The 21,613-nt window shown below is 35.1% G+C and overlaps 3 protein-coding genes across 6 annotated transcripts; 1 reads left to right on the top strand and 2 right to left on the bottom strand.

The window, feature by feature from the left end:
• Nucleotides 1-2,085: 2,085 nt before the first annotated feature.
• On the bottom strand, nt 2,086-8,292 carry Nct (Nicastrin). Its single transcript, XM_018461631.1, has 8 exons — nt 7,919-8,292; nt 7,733-7,831; nt 7,294-7,631; nt 5,977-6,364; nt 4,772-5,162; nt 4,229-4,668; nt 3,973-4,165; nt 2,086-3,501 (listed from the first exon to the last, which is right to left on the bottom strand). Exons 1-8 carry the CDS (start codon nt 7,968-7,970, stop codon nt 3,483-3,485), a joined length of 1,920 nt encoding a protein of 639 aa, XP_018317133.1. The 5' UTR covers nt 7,971-8,292; the 3' UTR covers nt 2,086-3,482.
• A 187-nt stretch (nt 8,293-8,479) lies between these two features.
• bora (aurora kinase A activator-like protein bora) lies at nt 8,480-11,731 on the top strand. The gene is made up of 6 exons (XM_018461632.1): nt 8,480-9,020; nt 9,118-9,412; nt 9,472-9,557; nt 9,656-9,853; nt 10,632-10,854; nt 11,238-11,731. Exons 1-6 carry the CDS (start codon nt 8,742-8,744, stop codon nt 11,729-11,731), a joined length of 1,575 nt encoding a protein of 524 aa, XP_018317134.1. The 5' UTR covers nt 8,480-8,741.
• A 2,751-nt stretch (nt 11,732-14,482) lies between these two features.
• LOC108731357 (forkhead box protein N3) lies at nt 14,483-20,864 on the bottom strand. 4 transcript variants are annotated; one of them, XM_018461654.1, is made up of 6 exons: nt 20,769-20,864; nt 17,985-18,394; nt 17,450-17,880; nt 16,993-17,296; nt 16,703-16,808; nt 14,483-16,628 (listed from the first exon to the last, which is right to left on the bottom strand). In XM_018461654.1, exons 2-6 carry the CDS (start codon nt 18,370-18,372, stop codon nt 16,343-16,345), a joined length of 1,515 nt encoding a protein of 504 aa, XP_018317156.1. In that variant the 5' UTR covers nt 18,373-18,394; nt 20,769-20,864; the 3' UTR covers nt 14,483-16,342. The 4 variants fall into 4 exon arrangements, with proteins under 4 accessions (XP_018317156.1, XP_018317157.1, XP_018317160.1 ...); XM_018461655.1 differs by lacking the exon at nt 20,769-20,864 and adding an exon at nt 20,365-20,728; XM_018461658.1 differs by lacking the exon at nt 20,769-20,864 and adding an exon at nt 19,800-20,245.
• Between the last annotated feature and the right edge of the window lie 749 nt (nt 20,865-21,613).

Below are 21,613 nucleotides of genomic sequence, written 5' to 3'. Positions count from 1 at the left end.
TAAGTGTCGTCCCTTAAGCGTGTACTACACGTGTTACATGATACTACTGTACATATTACATGCGGAACTGTTAGTAAGACAGAAAAAGAGAGGAACGGACAAAACAGAACAAATATTACCAAGTATGTTGAAGAAAAGCTAATACTTTTCTTGAAAAAAAAAAAAAGAATTGAATATATTCAACGATATATATGACATTTTGGAATATTAATGTTTACGCATTGGCTGTCTACATTTGATCATTACGTTTTACCAGTAGAAATTTTCTTTACCGCGTCACTTCGACAGAAGCTTGTTCATTTGGAGCTTCCCATGCGAGTCCGACAAAAACTTTTGATATTCGCTCGCGAACTGGCTGTTCTCGCCGATGCATTCTCGTGTACATACTATTCTTCCTGATGCACATATACGCGTATATATTTATGCTTTCTCCGACGCTATCATTTTCCACGCGATCCGTCCATTGAGATTTGAATGGTTAAGTCCGTTTTTACCTTATTAGATCCGACATAAAGTAATGTAGCGTAAATTAGTTTGTTTCCAAGTTGACAATTTCATAGGAGGATATGATCTTGCTATACCAACAGAGGTTTGCAGAACGTGAAATTTCCGTTTCGTTTTCTCAGTTTATATCAGTTCTGCCATTACTGTTTTCACGGATACCGCAGTTAACGATAAGCTGACACTAGTCACTCGATTATAGGAGGAGAATGTGTCATATAATGTAGTCTGTCGACATGATTGCCTTAGGTAGCCAAATATCATTTCCTCTGTACTTATAATTTTTACGTTGAGTCAATGTATATAGCCAATTGACAGAGTGCTTCCATTAATAGTTTGTTCGACCTGTTCTTATAAACTCTGTAATTTCTTCTACTTTTGTTGTTTCTCAGACGTATTGATTTTTGTACGCAAGACTTTCCGCTCAATCGCCTAATCGTAACGTTGATTAAAACGTCGTAATCATGCGGAATACTTGAATATGCGATATGACTTGAGTAAAACGATATTATCAGTTGCAGACAGCTGACAGTATAGCTCCCGTACACGGTATCGCGACATCGGTTTGTTTAATGATCAGTTGCAACAACTGGTGAAGATTAAAAAAGTAAAAACAATGAGATATAAAACATTACTTGGTATTGCTGTCTCCTAGCTTGTAGAGAAAGCATTCACTAAAAGAGATCTGTGCTATTCTCTGCTATTTATAATAAAGCAATAACATGTAATCGCAATCTAAAATGTAAAAAAGTATGATCGCTACTCTAGTAATCGTTGCTTTGACAAGTCACCTTGTACGGGACTATACTGCATCCGAGAAATAAATAAACGTAGAATAACGCTAGATTAAGAGGTAGGTTGTAAGGCTGAACCACGTATACGTATGTGCTGCGGCACCAGACGACTGTGATAATTCGGTGGGCGGTGCCCAGCCTCCTACTTCATCCTTGTATACTAAATAAAAATTAGTTAAAAGAAAGCGTAAACAGATTACCGAAGAGGTTGAACGTATGTCGGGACGTGCGTTGCGTAGAACGTTTCCATCCATATGCACATGGACAAGACGCGTATATGCTCCTGGCATATTTTTCACCGGACACTCGCCTTTTTTACACGGGTGTCCGTGATATAAAGATTTATTACGACGCGAGCATGTGGACACTTTGTACGGAAGGAGACGTAAACGTCTGTCGCACTAACAACGATGCAAATAAATTATCTATCGAGAATTAAGGTCTGTTCTCTTGAGCTAAAGTTCTTGCACGGTTCTTTCTTTCTTTTCTCTCCACGTTGGAGAGAAAAAAAGAGAAAAGATGAACCGTGTAAGAAGTTCAGCTAAAAAGAACAGGTCTTTAGATTAAAAAAAAAATAAAGATATATAAAGGTAGAAATGGGTCAGATACTTTATATAGTGTAGTTTCCAGCGTAACAAATATATTTGCGATTATTCTAAGATTATTATAAGAGAGAGTACCCTCGACAGAGGACTATAAAAGTTTATGGAACTAATCTTGTTCCGAGAAATGACATCCGTTTTGTATTCTGTGAATAATATCACTTTTATTCCGCTTCTCGTACATATTCGTGTATAATATAATTATATGTATATATAATAAAAAAATACAGAAATTATATTACACATAGGTATGAAAATCGACACAAAAGTTAACGTGTTATTCACAGAATTTCATTATTATGTGCTTGCTTCTTACTATAAATCTCCGTATTTCTAATTCATCTGGATTAAATTTCTGGAATAATATTCTAATTCTGGGTGACTTCTCCGGTTTTATTTCAATGCATGTGTTCAAGATGAAAAAGTGATTTCTTTTCACATATTTTATTGCGTGCCTGATCGAGTGGCAAATGAGAAGCAGCGCAGGAAAAATTGTCCAATTTATAGATGTTGAACTAGTTAAGTATATCCTGATAACACTCTACCTTTGATTATCTAGAATACAGTGAGATTCTGTACATTTCTCTCTCTCTCTCTCTCTTAAATCTGAATCAACCTTCTTCCGAGAACGGCCCATTTCTAACTTTGTTCAAATTTCGAGTCGTAAATGAGAAACACATTATATACTTATATGTATACTAAAAAAACACACAAAGCATAGATATACAAATTAAATTCTTTCCCGTGTACATCAGTGCCCTGTTAAATAAGTTGTTTATCGATAATAAATGCCATCACGCTTGCATTATTCCCTTTTTATTCTTATCATAATTATGTAAGATGCCATTTGTTTAATATTGTCGATACGTTTTTGTACCACGTTCATATTTTGTTGCTTTAATGAAAAGTTATATAATTGTGTGTAAAGTGAAAATTATTAGGGAAATATGCACTCGAGATTTAATATTTATAGCAAAAAGATCTCATAATTCATATATTGTTATCCTTCAAAGATAACTTGGCAAAAGAGTAAGAGGGGCAGAAAGAGATATACTTTTTCACGATCGATTTTTTAATGTTACATGAGTAACAAACTTTTATTGCTATTAAAAGAAGTTGCTATGCTTGCGTTCTTTTATATAATTTTTATTTTTTACAAAATCTTATTAATGCGACTATACCTTATACACACATACACATACATTCATTTATATACACGCGTACACAATACAAAACCGTTAATTTTATCGAGTTACCCGTTTAATGTCTTTTCTCATATATGTAACTTCATAAATAATTTATAATATAGATATTATAAAAAAGAAGCTAAAAGAAAGATTCACTTTACATTGAGTATCAAAGATGCATCCGTGATTTTTTTCAATTGAACACTGCGGATGAAGCAATGATGATAAATAAGATAAAAATTTTAAGAATTATAACGTGACATCCAGATAGTTTTCGGGCTGTAAAAATCTTCCGAGGGCGTACCACACATACAAGGTTAAAGGCTAGTTATTGGAACATCTCGATCTTCTTGATGATTATCTAACCTGGTCATTGATATGTGGTCCGCAGCGTATCCCTAGCAATCAACGGTTCTCCTGAAAGTATCATTGATATATGTGTGTGTGTGATAATTATTTTAAAATATATTACTTCAATTTTACGTTTATATATAAATATATATATTTATATAGGGTGTAACCGAAATAACGCTCACTAATCATATAGTGCTATTCCTAATAAAAAACTGAGACGAAAAGTTCTCTACCATTTTGCAATTTTCGCAATATTTTTTTTAGTTATCCAATGAGCAAAATGTCTAAAATCGACGTATAAGACAGCTTTAAGATATCTGTAAGAGTTCTTTAAGAAAAATCTTCAAAATATTTCACAAAGAACACGGAAAGATATCTCAAAATTGTCTTATACATCGATTTTATCCGTTTATTCGGCAATATTTAGAAATTAATATCTCGTTAATTTACTTTAATTTAACTTACTTAAATTATTACTTTAATTATATTATTTTAATACACTCTTTAGTTTTTCCTTAGAAAGATGATACATACCTCGAATTAAATAGCACGTTAGCTCTATTATTAATAAACCATACTAATATGAATGAGAAACCGGTGATCAAGCTACCCAAAATCAGATTGAAGCGTTCCGTCGCTGCTGCTGGTTTGAGAAACATTCTAACGCTTAACGTTTGCCATATAGACTCTGTCCAAGTTGAGTAGATACCCGATTTCATATCGTATCCTATAACGAGAACAATTTGGATACGTCGAGCTTATATCTATTGTGAATGGTGTAGCAACTTACCATCGATAATAAACGCAGGACTCACGGCTGTACTGTAATTGACAGTTGAATTGATACATAAGCCTGTGTAGTTTGGACCGCTCATCCAGGCGAGTCGATTTTCATAGCACATTGATTCGTTCATCTCATAGAGCTTTTCGCCAGTTAGATATGCTAAAAGCTGGCCCGTCAAAGTCGTCGCGATGTTAAGCGCTCTGTGCACCCCGACGTACAACGGCAAAACCTGATCGACCAATTTAGTATTAGGCGACGAAGCCGCACGAAACAGATTACACTTCGCGCTCTCCAAATAACAATCTAGCATGTCCGAGATAAGCTTCTCCATAGGTACTGGCAGCTCGGCAGGCTGCGGCGCCTCGCCCGTCACCTCTCGATAAAGCTCATTAGCAACCTGAAGAGCAATTTTCGCTAAATCTGATGCAAGCGTGCTAGTATCGTTTCTAAAACATGATACACGAGAGAAAATCTCAATAATGTAAAATCAAATAATGTTAAAATATGAAGTATATATAAAGATTGAACACAAAAAAGTTGTGTATGTACTTATCAAAACCGAGACTCTCCGCGTCATCCAAGATGCTATTATAATATCGATTCTTAAATTGTTCCTCATGATTGCTTATAACGACGGTCGTTAGATTAGGTTTCGCCTCCAGAAAACTTTGCACGGACGTAGGTGGGACACTACCATATTTAATCTTCGCCTTCAACGCGTTCCCCAGACGAGTTATCATATCGTCTTCGCCGTTACTGTGAAGAAATATCTTTCCCGGGCCCAACTGACCAAACTCAATCACACTCAGGATATCGTCGAATTTCAAATTGATTCCACCAAGAGCGTTAAAATTGTTGTGTTTCAAGTCGTACACCATACGACTGGATCCTATATAATCGAATGCCTCTCCATTCAGCAGAGAAAATACAACGTTCGTCTCTAGATACAATAAGAATAAATATACAACAATAAGTGATGTTAGACAGATATTTCAGTATAAATTTTTGTATACACAAAGTCCAGTTCCGTAAAGTTAGCGGCACACGATGTTTTCTTACTGGATTGTTTACATTTTAATAAATTACTAGAAATTATGCGTTCTATGTGCAATTGCAGTAATTTACTAAAACGCAAGCAATCCGACAAGAAAACATGCATCATATGCCGCTTAAACTGCTCGTAGAATAAATATATATGTACAGAGTGAGGCATTAAATTGAGATAACTTGAATATCTTGAAAGAAAAAAAAGCATTAAAAAATATTCCAGACGAGAAGTTGTATCGTCTGAAAGGGACAAATAATGATAAAATGATTTTTCATGATCGAAGGAATTGTCTGATTTTTTCTAATAATCTGATTTTTCTATAGTTGTTCTGTATATTAAAGTATTAAAATGATAAAAAAATGAATAATTTACGAGATGTTTATATACTTTCTTCTGGCACATTGATTTTGACATGAATTATAAAATATCTTGTAAACTTTTAATAATTCTAATAGTTTTATATGAAGAAATCTATTTTTAAAAAATCATTGTGACCTTTATATTGTGACTTCGAAAAATCGATTTCTTCAAAGTTTGATCTTATTATTTGTTCTTTTGCAGACAATACAACTAGAACATTTTTTTCTAAAATGCTTTTTTTTCAAGATATTAAAGTATTTCAATTTAAATGCAGTCCTATATATCATGTATATATGGACAATTGGTCGTAAAAGTTTAACAATTTTGAAGAGAGATGAATACGTACTGTCCACAGTGGCATTTAAGGAATTCAGATAGTACGCAGTGGCAAGTAAAGTAACCAGTCCTGTTACGACGTTACCCGCACCGGGTGACACGCCATCGAATAAAGACGACGCATCCAATCGTGCCGTTACTATTATTACTGTATTGTTACTCTCATCGAGAGGCGCTAAGGGCCAGTGTATATTTCTATCTCCAAGCGGATCACAAAACTGTGTCGGATTGAAATTCAATATTAAATCTGTACGCTTTATACAAGATTCCGAGTTAATGGCAGCGTACATGAATGACTTCATTTCTATCGCACAAAGAGACCTCTGATATTGTGTTTCAAGATCGTGCGCATTGTGCATCCAGAAACAAGATTTTATAGCCTCCAAGGCTGTCTGATTCTGAAAACGTGACACTTTTAGTATTTGTTTGAAACACGCGTCTTCCATATAGAATTTATATTAATATGTCCTTATAGCAAATTTAGTCACTTATATAAGTTGCATTATACTAGAGGTCTGTTTTTTTGTGGCTAAACCAGTGTACACTTGTATTTAAAATGAAATATATATTTAGAATTTTATGAAAGCAAGCTGGAAAATTTTCAAGTAATTTAGAGTGCAGAGACAAAGAACAGGCCTCGGATGTCTGTTCTTTTCTCTCTCTTACCCCAGTTGAACTTTTTTTATAGTTCCTCTTTTTTTTCTTTTCATATTGAAGAAGAAAAGAGAGAATATGAAGTATGTAAAAAGTTTAGCTAAACAGAACAAATCTTAGATTAGTGCATATCAAAAGTTGTTATATGAAATTAACAAAGTTAAATGTAAAAGTATACAAATAAAATGTAATGTAAAAGTAAATAAATATTTTAAATAATTAAATGACATTATCATGTTACTTAACAGAATGTATATTTTATTGTAAAAATGATTGTTATACCACTGCATTTAGATACTTTAGATCTAAAGCAGCCTTTAATATGCACCAATCCAGTATACTAAGGTGCGTTCCGAGTTATGCGTGAAGCACATGATGCATCATTTATCCTTGTTTATCAATTAATAAAGAAGGACATAACGATACATCATGCGTTTCATGTGTAACTCGGAATGGACTTTTAGCGTACTATGAGTAAAGGCTATGGAACACAAAAAAAACTTGAACAGTAAAAAAAAACGTAAGCAGCAAGCAAATTGGCCAATCATCATAAGGCAATAACGTAAGCTGTAACAAATCCAAAATGTTGACTTGCTTCCTGCTTATGTCTTACTGCTTAAATTTGTATGTAATAGCATAGCCTTTAATCGAATTAATTAAGTACAGATCTAACCTCTGTGTAAAACATGGGAAATGGCCAATCTTCCATGAGTACTGCATTTCCAAAGGGATTCCATGGCTTTTTGTTATTGCATTTCTTATAACCAGAGTATCGATTGGGACACTCGTCTTCAGGTGAATAATGTAACGGACGCTCATAGCTGATATTTTTTGTCAGCAGCACTCCATTTATATTGTTTGAATCTTTTAATCTTAGGAGCGTGGTTCTGTTGAACATCTCAAATGAAAGGACCACGGTATATGGACCGGCAGTAGCGTTCTTTTCTATCCAAGCAATATCACTCTCTACCTCCACCAAATGTACTACGCCTACACTTCCTGATCTACTAGCTGGAATATCACAATATCAGTAAAGCAACTTAAAATAATCGGTTTTGAAGATTTAGAAGAGATTGATGATTAACAAAGAAGCAACTGATTTCGATTCTTACAGGAACATCCGAACTGATGTGTACCATTGTGTCTTCGGAAACATGCAGCTACACCATCGAAGGGCATATATATCATGTCCTTTATTCTTTCGGAGGTCACTGGAAATTAATTTTCCAATAATTACGACATTACTAAAATTAAATCGCGCGTATTAAGATTGAATAGAACATAGAATTTGTCATTACCTGAATTTATGATAACAACTAATAAAATATACTTCCACAATTCCACTGCCATTTTATTGTTATCGCTTGCACTTCAATTTTATAATCGACTATAATTTTTGGGATATTACCTGGTACTATTACGATACATCTCGAACGCGAAATATGAAAATTAATAATGATACATCACATGAGTCATGATGAATTCACTTTGGTTAGAATTGTTTATTAGAGATTCTTTCTCGCATATGGCAAAAAAATCTAAAATTATTCAAATTGCAAAAAAGAAACTTTGAACAACTCGTATATACACAAACGTGATGTATCAAATGCTGTATAAAACTGCTTGCCAACTGCTTTGTCGCTTTATCGATAGCTCGTGCCATCAGTGGCCATCGGTGCCATCACTGTGACAGAATGCGTTCCGAAACTCAACTCTGTTAACCCAAGTTTTTCAGTAAATGTTGAACAAGGATAAAAGATACTCGGAGTTGATAGAGTCGAGTTTTGGAACGCACTCCAAATTTGTCCAGGATTGATAGTCTTTAATAGTATCTCGTCGATGGTGTAAATAATTTGAAATGAATCTGATATGTTCAAAAGTTGGGGAACTTCAATCCACAATATCAAATATTGAAGGGTTCTGACAAAGAAGAAGAAGGCTCTGATTTGTAATCTGCAAGTGTACTTCCGTAAAATGATTGCACAGATCGAAATCGACATGCCGAAGCCTTGCATCTGAAGTCGTTAAAGAATTTTTTGAAGAGTCCAGGAGAATTCCAATTTCGAATTGGTGAGAACGCAAAGTGGATCCGTGTCTCTTGTGCGAATTGTTTGTTTTGTAATGGAACAAGCAGAACGGGATATGCCGAGCGAGGAGCGCAAGGGCAAGAGTCCTTTAGCTTGTAGTTCCTGGAAGTATGGAACTCCGATGAAGCGAAACAACGCTCACTTGAAGCGACTAACGTATCAAAATAACGCGCAACGGCTGCCATTCGCTGTTCTGCCGAATCATATTACACCCCCGCCCAAGTTGAGGAAGTTCATTACTAAGAATCCGTTCGAGCCTGACCTGATTAACCGACTGCACCTGTCCGCAATCAGCCCGACCCTATTCGCCAAGGTCATTTTGCTTGAAGCTCCTTAAAGAGTACTTCGATTGACAAGAGTACTTCTACCGAGAGACAAGTGCTAATTGCTAAAATTGCTGCAATATTTAGGTCTCCAGCCCTATGCAACAGTCACCAGAGTTTACGTGGAACATAGATGAATTGGCTCACATGAAACCAGTAAAGATCGAAGAATCTCCCATACAGCAAATGTATTCTCCAGAGCCAGAATTGGAGATAAGAGCCCAGGCAGCTATAGATCGGTTTTTTATGCAGAATCAAATAATTCCTAGTCCTTGGGACATCAAACAGAAAGGCAACAAACCATTTTTATCTTTGGACACTCCGAGTAGATCCTTGAACTATTTCAACTCTATCCAGGAAGTTTCAAAATCTACGAAAGATGGTAAGACAAATTTGAGTTTAATATTTTAAAATCATTTTTTATCTCGTCGTTATTTTTAGCATGGAGTCAGACAACATTGTCTTTACCTCTGGAGCTGCCTCAAGATGTGGAAGAAAGTTTGAAACCCTTCTTCACTTTTACTCAGGTTGGTGTAAAGTGGCTGTCAAAATGGAAGCAGCTTGATATTAATTATCCTTCTGATAAGAAAAATCTGATAAAAATATTCTTATGTCTTTTTCAAAGGAACAGAATGCAGATTTTGACGATGCAAATTCGAGTAACAATTCACTGAGAAGAAAATTATTTGTCTGTCAAGACGAGAGCACTGTCAATGACAACGAAAGTTTCACGTCATTGTCACCAGTAAAAACAAGTGAATCTATGGTGTTAGTATATAGCCCTCCTCAAAGTGGTATGTTTGTCCATGGTACTCCATTAAAGGTATGTGGTAAATTATATAAAATTATAAAATAAGTTTAGATAAAAAATTCCTGTATATAAGAATAGCAAGAAGGATGTTAAAAAAGTACTAATTTTGCAAGAGTACCACAATAGTAAGTAAAAAGGAATTTTTTTTTATTTAAGCTGTGGAATGTGATTTTGATCTTCAAACAATTTTAATTTGTTGGGAAAATATTAAAATCAATATACAAAGATATTAAGTATATAAGAAGTTATCATTATGAGAAGTGTGTTAAGAAAAATATAAAACTGGAGTAAAATAGAAGATTTCTGATAGACGTTGAATGTTTAAGAAAAATGGATTTTAGACAAAATCGGGCATAGCCAAATTATTATTGCAACGGAAGAGCAATATCCATGATTTAAAATCTCGTCGATGAATGTGTACTCTACTTTTAAATTTAATAATTTTTTTTACTTTTTTCAAGCAGAATATGAACAAATACAGATGAGAGCATTTATATATTTTATTAGCAAGAAAACATGAATTAATATGTTTGTGAAACTCAATAATAATAATAATTTGTGATATTAGCTTCATATGTTGATTTTAGTACTTCCCAACAAATTAAAAATTTTTTTTAAGCCAGAATCAATTTTTATAACTAAAAAACTACAAAAAACACTACTTTTATTTGTCACTTTGGAAGCCAAAATCATTACCTTTTTAACATCTTCTTTGACATCTCATTGTCAGTAAATAAGATCAATTACAGCCTGTATGTATCGCTGAAATTAACGAAATAATATATTCCAGATGCTGTTACAAACTAGGCGGCAAAGCAATGGTTCCTCCGTAATAATATCTGAAAATTTATCGCCTAATATCTCACCAATACATAACGCTGAAAACAATAAGTTGTACAAAAGAATTGAACATTGCTCTAGTTTGGCCACTCGGCTAAATTTCGCGACAGATATGAACACAAACGATGCAGCCGAGGGAAAAAGTTCAAGTTCGATTAATGACCATTCGTTAGGTAAATTTTCTTTTTGTTTTAGCTTAATTTTTTAAATACATTCTTTTGGTTCTTATTTTTCTTATCTTCACTTGAAACTTCTTTAGAAAAAGAGTTAACTTTAATAAAATAGGAAGGATAGTTTTTCCATTGTTATTATAAGGAAAATTCAATGCATGCACTCGCCTGCAATATGTGTCATAGTTAGAATTCTAAAGAATTTAGTTAAATAAGTGAAGAATATAGAAAAATTAGGTTTAAACATATAGTTATACGACTTTTTGAAGAACAAATTTTAAATATTTATTACATCATCTTTCCTGTTAAAATATTGTAGTATTAATGTCTGTTACAAACAGAAAAAATATACTCGTAACAGTAACTATGTTGAAAATGTGTTTTAGATATGTCTGATAGCGAAAATGATGTGAAATGTATCGAAGACAATGGTAAATGGATAATTACAAATAACGATAGAACAAATGCATGTGATTCTGTTAACATGGAGGAAACAAAGAGTATAATTTCATCTGGTAATACTGTGCACTCTAATGCTATCGTACTTAATGATAAAGAATATGAGACTAGTTTAAAAATTGCGCCGGAAATTACAAGTTTCTCACGCAAAGGTCATAAACAGAGTAATATAATGTCTGGCGCTTTCGAGCAGCAAAATACCTCAAACTCTGTTCAAGATACTGGTTATCAAACTTATAGCATGAATAGCATGATGCACACAATAGATAGTTACAATACTTCGATGAGCCAAAAAACTCTTTGGAACGAAAGAATGATGATGTCCAGGGATATTGCTCAATTATCTTGGAAAGAAAACATGACGAATGTATTTAGTTCTACACCTTCCAAATATAATAAAGAAAGAGAAAGTGGAACTTAAAAGTAGTTATAAAAGTCAAATTCATAGAAAAAAAATGCTCAAATAGTTAGGTTACAATATCTGACTTATGATTATAGAAATAGTGAAATGTGCATGATGTGTTTTTGTAATAACTGTATATTTTGTTTCTTATATAGTCAATTAAATGATTCTTTGACGATCACATCTCAATGTGACATACTAATGTTATCTTCTTTACATATTGACTTGACGTTTTTAAATAATTTAATTTGATTGAATTTCATCTAAATAATCAATATCATGGGTATTATTCTAAATTTGAATGTATAGATCGCAATATATTTATTATATAAATATCTTTTTATCGATATTATATGTTATATTCTTAATGTTTGTTTTATTCTATCAAAATATTTAAACGTAACATTCCGAAGTTTTCCCTAAAAAAGGAGCTACATTATTTATTATTTTTTAAAAATATATGTACTTTTAAAATCATTTTTTAAATTGTATGATCAACATTAACATATTGCCGTATATTCCTAATAATTAATTGTACCATATTATATATACATGTATATTAAAATATGCTGTAATTACTATGTGGAATAAGAAATGTTAGATAAAATAATCAACAAGTTTTGTTGTTTTCTTCATTTGTTTCATTAGATAAAATTTTCTTGTAGTTACAGCCTAAAATATTAAATATACTCAAGATATATATAAGCAAGATCAAAAACTTAACAAACATTTTACAGCATGATTCATCTAAAATGAGTAATAATAATAATAATAATGATATATATAATTGTAATATTACATATTACGCCAACAAAATTCTTATAATATACAATCTGTAGATATATATATATTATGTGTACATATAAATTAACGTATCTCTGATCATCCAAACCCAAAGGATTTTGCATTTGGCACGATATCATGTAATGGAAGCAAACCAAATACATCATGTCTTTTGATTGTCCCTGGTCAGTTACAATGACACATCGTAATCTGCTTTGCTCCATACTTTGTTGTGTTTTTGGTGTCTGTCATAGGATGACTTCGCTTGTCAGCCGGTTGTAATAATAGCATGTACCCCGCGTATAACATATATGAATAATCATAAATTTTGCGAATTCGTGTTGTGTAGTGATCAACGCTACGTGTTAAGAAAAGTAAATTTGCCATATTAATACTTATTCCTTCTACATAATGCAATTATAGAGTAACAGTCTATCTCTTCGTCGTGCCGACTCAGCGATTAATGCATTGCACATGAGCCCATGATTCCCTTTAAGAAACCGGCTGACTAGAGTATTTCGCCCAATGTCAGGATTTACTGGTGTATTGCTTTATATTACTGTGACTAATCGATTTAATCTACGCTTTAACCTATCGATTAGCTACACTGTATTATGATTGATGAATGGCATCTCACTTTCTATAGCCGATTAGTTTAGAATTTAACTATATGTGGAAGAACAGATGTAGTCAGTCGTAGCAAACGAGAGCTAGACTAAGAGGATGTGTTAACAAATTGTTGTGAAGCTATAACATTAAATTTCCGTAGGATTATCAATTTGAAGATGCCAGCTCATTTTAAGGTCGATATCAGGGTAGAGTATTCAAGGTGTGAGAAGAATGCCAGTTAATAAATAATAATAATCATTTATACATATATATTATGTATATACATATAAATATACATATATATGTATACATATAACACTCTCGCTAAACATAATATATAGAATTCTAAAACTTCGGATACACTGAAGTATAACAACGATATCGTATTATTTTTTCAATATATCACAGAAATAATAACAATAAAATAAAATTTAAAAACAAAAAAGATAGATTGCATGCGGCTAAATTTCATGTAAATTATATAATGCGGAACAAGGAGTATATTTATAATTTTAAATTAGAAGATGGATAAAAATTTTGGAAATTATAATTTTTTCGGGCACTTTTTCTATTTTATTTAAATAATATTATTCTTTTTTTTCTTTTATCAAAGATTTAATATTTCTCATATTGAGCATGGCATTCTTTCTTGCACCTTCAGATTGAATTTTCTTCTGGTGTAGCTGTGTGACTAGCTACAATCACAATTAAATATATTTGATGTAGCGCATCCTGTTTATTACATAAATTGTATTTTCAATTCTCTTTAGAAGATATCTTCTATTTTGGATAATCAAGATTTTCAACTTTCCAGTTGTTACAGCTGATCTACTGCTTTAATGAAAATGAAACAAAATTCAAATATTAATTTAAAAGACACTAATTGAATTTTTTCTACATATTCACATAATTATTCTATGAAACTAGCACTCTATAATACTAACGATGAGCTCTTTGAGTGATATATCAAAGGATCATCGCAAGTAATCCTGAATGAATTCTGAAATAACAAATATATATTTACGAAATTGTCATAGTATGTTTCACGTATTATTGATATGTAAAAATCGATCAGGTTGCGCTACAACAGTTATGATTTTTTCCTCTCATTCGAATCGCTAATATTTATACTTTGTAGAGTGATATTTAAGCTAATAAACTGCGTACCAGCGAATTATTAGGAAGAACCTTTATCACGCGGGCAGCGCCCTGTAAAAATATATGTTCTCTCTATATTGAACTACATATTAATGTATACAAGACCAGTTTGCCTAATATTCTGTTGCATGTCTTCGTAGCACACTTACATATCTTACAATTACAAGGTATTATCAAATCTCTCTTTCTTTCTCTCTTCTTAGTGTTATAGTTTTTTTTTATAAAAATAGGTTATCTCTCCATGTACCGCTATTTTTCATCTCTATCCAATCGATATTAACATCTCAGCACGATCACTAAATATTCAGTCTCCAATTGGATACCAAAACTGGTCTGTGGATACATTAGAAAGGTCTCTACATATGTACAACACTGTTCAAAATCATCTTGAAAGCCACAAAGAGAGTAGAAAAAGACAGTGAAATGACAACATTTCTTTGTTTTAAAACCATGTTGAATGCATGGTGGAATTAGAATTCCACTGTTGGTTCCACCAATGGTTGAATGTATCTCAATCCTTTTTTTAATTTTTTTTTTTGATAATACGTTTGTGGCACATATGTTGTACACATGTGCAACGATGCACATGATGTGTCTACATGCAGAGTGCCCTCAATTTTGCGAAAGCGCTGCAATTCGAAGGTTTACGAAAAACCAAATTGCAAAGACACTTTTTTTCGCGCGATCAATAATTTTTTTTAAACTATAAGAATTTAAGATCTACGATGTATAATTGATCAAATATCATAGTTTTATATTTGTAATGCTTTTCTTTTTAAATTGTCTATAGCATGTGAAATTACTGTTAATTGGTCGCGCTCAGCAGAAAAAGCAACTTTGCAATTGTTGTAAAATTCAGTTTTTCATGAACTTTCTCACCGTTTCTAATCGCAAACTTGGGAACACCTTGTACAATCAAACTCCCCTGTTCTTAACCAATTGAATATCTCTTCTTTTACCATTTTATATTCGTCGTTTTATCACATACGTGGAATAAGTGACGAATGAGGTATCGACACGTATAAGCGCAATGCGTGCGCAATGATATTTTCATTTTGTGTACGTGCTTTCAAATAAGGAAGGGAGAACAAAAAAGTTATTTCATCACGGGTTGAGAATCAGGAAGTTTAACTGTATATGCATGAATGAGTATGTCGGGCTTGATGTGTGCAATGTGTACATCTGCATATACATGCACATATACGTACATTTTATATACATATATACACACATATACATATAAATATGTATGCGTGTAATCATTTTAAATATATTATCGATTTTTCTCTCTATTGAATGCGCAGCCTGTCTCAAGAATAACGAGACTAGAAACTCCCGTTGAAATAAAAAATATGGTAACACTGGGCATCAAACCGGGCTGTCGAAAATCGCCACGTTAGGTTTGCAAACAAGAGGTCTCGTTATTGTTGGGACAGACATTGTGACAGCAGTTGTTGATTATGCCTCTATACATATCTACAAAAAAAAAGGAAAAACTGATATAGAACTTTATCATTAATTAAACTCTCTATGACTTAATATAATCGTTTCTCTCACAACAGTTCTAAAATGATTATTATTACTTACTTCAGTACGTAATAATAATTGTTTTAATTGATATATATCCATGTACTATTCAATTGTATTCATGTTTCAACAGCGTGTTTAAAAAGTATCTCTTTAACACTACATCTCTATTATTGCTTGTTGTTTAGTGCTACCGAATGTATTTTGGCATATAGCATGTTGTAAACCCTGAGCAACCACACCAATGAATTCGAAATGCATCCAACAACCCTCTTTTTCTTTTTACTAGCACAACTAGAAGTTATGGAAGAATTTATATGCGCGTTTTTTGTGTGTCTACGACGAGAAATCCGAACAATGAAATTTCCGTAAAAGTTGATTCTAAACACGTTTATAGAAATGAATAAGGAATTTACTGACAATACTCTATAAAATGAAAGTACCTTCCTGTTACTAGATAGCAAAATTCTCAAACGCTTTCCTGACTCGCGCATAAGTGGAAAGCTTTCGATAATGTACACTTTTCGAAAAATGTAACAAAATGTATCTATGTTAACCCCTAATTTGTTTTAGGTATCGATTTTCCTCTCCCCAGTCCCGCCATCTTTTACGTCTTTTTTCAGACGTACTCGAGTACTCACTCGTGGTAGAACGTTTTTTTGGTTTTAAAATAACGTCCGATTTAGATGCCGTATTAATACCTTGTGTTACATGATGTGTTCTACTGTAATTTAGCGCTGTACTAACACCAGCCAGATTCAGAAGCGCATCCGCACCTTCTGCAATTTTTCTTTGTTCATCAAAATCTGGATTTAATTCTTCCTCGTTTGAATGTTTGCTATAGGAAGAAATGGAAAACGGTAAAATTTATTGGTTCATGTAATCTTTATCATACAAAATTAATATCTTTACCTTCCTAATTTTATCGAGGCGATACAACTATAAGTATGGTCCTCGCTGGAACTCCTGGTAATTACAGGCACCAACTTTTCCGATTCCGGCAATTTTCGTTTACGATCTACATTAAAAAATATATTAATGAATGAGTATAAATTGTCGAGTATCTTGAGCATTAACTGCGTCTTTGCTATTCTCTCCGTTTCAACAAAATACAGATAGGGACTCTGTTTTTATTATTATTTCCTTAGAAGTATATGCTTCTAAGCTTATTTCATACATGTTCATACATGCATATTCAGTACCTTTATTGTGATTCAGAATGATAGGTCCATGCTTGAAGGAAAGCATAGCGGCAGCTGCTGCGTCAACATCGCTATCTATCTCGGTTTCTGCACTATCATTAATATTGCTAGACGCCAGTCTTTTGGATAGGTATGGAAAAAGAACCGGATCTGGGAGACGTGTATTTATGCATTTTCTAGGCACCTTTTCCGATGAAGACAAATTCTGGGTCGTAGGGGGAGGAAAAGGAGCGCGAGACAACGCTTGAATCAGATTTGGGCGGTATTGTGCATCTACCATCCATAACGATCCCTTTCCTAAATTCTAAAAAGAAAAAAATAAAGTTATAAACGTACGATATAATATAACGTTAAAGGTAATTGATACTTTTAGTTGATATTGTACAGCCAAAACTTTCTTAGTTACCGTAAAAATCTTACGGTGCGCTTTGATTAAAAATTCACTTTGTATATTTACCGGAGCTTTTTCCACCTTCCGAAAGCACTTGTTGAGACTTAAATTGTGTCTGACAGAATTTTTCCATCCAGTAGGGGCGTTCCTAAAGTATGGGAAGTGTTCCAGGATCCACGCGTAAACCTCCTTCACGGGTAGCGCCTTTACGGGACTATCTTCGATAGCCATAAATATGAGGCAGGAGAATGAATACGGTGGTTTGCTATTTCTGTGTAAATGAGGATCATATGGTATATGGGTAGGATGCTTGTTGCGATTAGACATTGGCAAATTATTGTTGCTCAAAGAAATCTTCGTTTGATTACTTGGCGAAATATTGTAATGACTTTTCGCAGATTCTTGAAATATTTGCGTGGACTTTTGACAATTCTTGGCAGGATGCTGATAGTTTTGTCCATTCCCATTCAATGTCGCGTTTGCTTTTCCATTATTCTCTATCGATGCATCACAAAAGAAAAAGATAAAATTCATATAAAAATTGTAAGAATACTTGACTGCAAACATAATGCATTACATATTTTAAAAACACTCATCTTACCTGGACAGAAACTATCATCTAAGCTCGATACAGAATTCGTATTTTCAGAAAAGTCTGCCATATCGTCGCAGATGTTATTGTTCAGCATGTTCTCGTGCTTTATGTTTTTGGAGGGGTTCGAAATGTCCAAACCTTTAAGTAAATTCTGCTGGTGTAGCCAACTGAGAGACGTTAGCTCGTCGTCCGACTGACTGTTCTTCTCCATAGTCTTCTCCCATTTAGGAATTTCGCTTTGACAATCATTGGTTGAATTTGAGTCGGTCAGCAGGCTGGCATTCTCCTTTTCCTTATCGTTCATCGTGACGTTCTCACCAAAATTATAATCCTGAGACGAGATCAGTTCTATGTCAGTTTCGATACCCGATGCATCTGGCCTATCTGGTGGCATGTTGCATAGAGTCTTCTAGTCACTGCAAACGAGAAATCATCCTTTATTTCTTATGTAAAGAATTTTACAAGGAAACTTTATAATTGCGATCGAAATGTGTGTATTTTATATATGTAATTTACTGCGAGTAATAAACACGTTATCGTTACACATTGATATCCACATTGGCTGTTATCGGTTTATCTTTCCTGCATTTTATTTAAAAAAAATTTACTTTTTGTAAACCTCGCATATAAATTTCGTATACAGAAATATTACGAAAACTCCAAAAACTGTACTATTACTTCTAATAATGTTTTGTATACAAAAATAAGTGTAACTTGTACTTGAATATGTATACACATATATATAATATAGTCACACATGTACAGTACAATATAAATTTTACAAATTTATCTTAATAAGAATTGTCAACAAAATTATGTTCCAGAAATTTTATTTTATTAAATACCTACATTTAACGCATAAAAAATTATACCTCCCCGCTTCCGTCGCCTCGAATCATCTTTTTTTAAAAAGTGTACATTGTAATCTCTATTTTTTTTTGTGATTCAGATATAGTAATTCTAACCCCTAGGAATTCCGCACGAGAACCGCCGCAATATATCATATTACAACATAAAAATCACCGCGAAAACAGTAAGAAATGGGCCCGATCGCTTTTCTATTTTTGGTGTGCCGCGCAGCGGAGACGCGAGGATAGAAGCAAAGAGAGAGGAAGATAGAGGCAGAGAACGAGAGCATCGTGAAATTAAAATCTCCGCGCATGTGAGCCACGCTCGCGACAGCCAACAGCCTCGAGGCCAGCCAGCGTCAGGCGGACGACATCGAGATTCGTAATTCGCTTCGCATACGGGATTGTTTATCCCGTCCGCGCGACTAATAAGCGACAAAATGGCCGGCGTTATCACGCGGAATCGCGCACCAGATCTTCAAACCGGACACTCGATCCGTCCGACTGTCATCTTCGGCGGCGTGGCGTCACGTTGCGTCGTCGTCGTTGTCGATCACTCGCGCCCACGTTCCGAATGTCTCTCCCCCTCCACCCCATGAAATTTACAACTATGGCGTCCACCTGCGTTGCACACCTCCGACAACGTGCTCCTCGTGGACTCCGTGTCCGCGTCCTCTTCGCGGTGCGATCGGGGTTGATAACGAATCGACGAGATCCTGAGGGCCGATTGTGTATTCGGTATTGTGAGAAGAGATGAAAATTACAAAGTGAGCGAGTTTAATAGAATATTTATAATTTTATTGGGGGCAACCCTACGATGTAAGAATATATATAGGTGTTTTTTCACTCGACTGTATTATTTCATTTCACTAGAAAACGTGGTCCTCAAATAGAATGGAAACGTCACGTAAGAATAATATTCTTAGGTGAAACACTGTATTCTTACGTGGTCGACACTTGTGAATTTGCTCACTTTTGTAATTTTCATCCGATTGCAGGATACACGACAGATTTTCCGGCGAGATTCATGCGAGATTCTGGCAAGACCTTCGCGAAGGTCTCGCCCCGTTGCAATCGCACCTTCGGCGATGTAATCGCCACTGAAACGATCCGTTTCAAACGTCGACGTGAGCACGTGAGACCGATTTCTCGGTCCTCGTTCCCGACGGTCGCACGAGGAACGGGAGCGCGGAATTCACGCCTGGGATTCGCGACGGTCGGACGACCTGCATTACTTGTTGAATTCAAATATGGAGCTGATAACGATTACAAAACGCGAGGGGCAAACGCGAAAATGGCCACGGCATCGCTCGCCACACACGGCACGGCACACGCGTGTGTAAGTATACGCACGCACGCACGCACGCGTATAGACATTCGCGGGGCGTGATGCACTCGCGGGAATTATATAAGATAAATCGAACGCCGCGCGCGCGGATTCGCGGAGAAAAAAGGAGCGCGACGGGATGCGGGTTAGCAACCCGATTTTCTCTCCTCATTTTCTTCCCTCTCTCGCTCCTCGCTTTACTTCACTTTACTTTCTCATTCCTTCGGCGAGCCGACCGTGCCACGGGGACGAACGGGGCCACGTCGGGACTCCTCGAGGGAACGTCGAACACTCTCGCGCACGGACACCTCGTCTCGTCGCGTCTGGACGTGCTACGAACGCGTGTTTCACGTGCACGACATCCGTTGCGTCGTGTCGAGTTGTTTGCTCCACCGTAGAGTATATACTCCGGTACCATATATCCGCGTACACTTTTTTGCGTCTTCGCGTCTCGCTCTGTTCGCGAGCGCTCTCTTTCTCTCTTTCTCGTGTCGCCGTGTCCGCACACTCGCGAATCTCGCGTCGCGTGCTGCGATTCTCTTTTTTCCGCGGTATACCGGTCGCCGAGCTAAAACCAAACCGTGCGATCGTCGATCGTGGTTGAGATGAACTCACGTATCACGGTGGGACGCAGACGGTAGTCTTCGTTAGTTTTCGCGAGACGGCAGGCATCGCAGGCAGACACACTCTATACAACATCCAGCTGATCGAGACGCCATATTCTAACGTCATCACATATATGCATACATACATACCAGTGGTACGGTCAGGGCCAAAAAGGTTGCAACACTTTTTTTTCGATGGATTTCGGAACGTAGCTTACTCATCGAACGATTGGCTGCGTTCAGCAGAGACTCACTAATCAGCGCTTAGTGAGTCTTTAATACGATTGGTTCCTACACTTAGATTTTGGGAAGAACTAAAAGCAAGAACCAATCGTATTAAAGAATCGCTAAGCGCTAACTCGGCTAAAGCCGGAATCAGACTACGCATTGAAGATTGGCTGCGTTCAGCAGACTCAACAGTTTTGCAACCGTTTTATGATTGTCTGCTGAGATAGGACCATTCTTCTAGATCTAAAAGTATGATCCAATTAGCGTGAAGGAAACTTCCAACAGTTGCAAAACAAACGTTCTGCTGAACGCAGCCATTGAGATTGAAGATTGAAAGATTGAAATTTGACCAATCAAAACAATAGAAGCTAAAATTCCTTTGTCCTTATTGGTCAAATTTCAATCTTCAATCTTCAACCTCAATCTTCAATGCGTAGTCTGATTCCGGCTTAACTGAATTTTCTCTGTTGATCGCAATCATTGGCTTGCTCAGAGTTCTTTATTTCATGGAAAGGAAAGAAATAAAGAACTTTGATTGGTTCATTTTCTTATGCATTATGACATGTATTCAGAACGCTCTTATAACGATATTATGCTGGATTCACACTACATCCGATTTTCGTCGTA

This window comes from Mycetomoellerius zeteki, unplaced genomic scaffold (assembly GCF_001594055.1).
Source record: "Mycetomoellerius zeteki isolate Tzet28-1 unplaced genomic scaffold, Tzet1.0 scaffold124, whole genome shotgun sequence".
Lineage (NCBI taxonomy): Eukaryota > Metazoa > Arthropoda > Insecta > Hymenoptera > Formicidae > Mycetomoellerius > Mycetomoellerius zeteki.
This window is presented reverse-complemented; position numbering and strand designations above follow the sequence as displayed.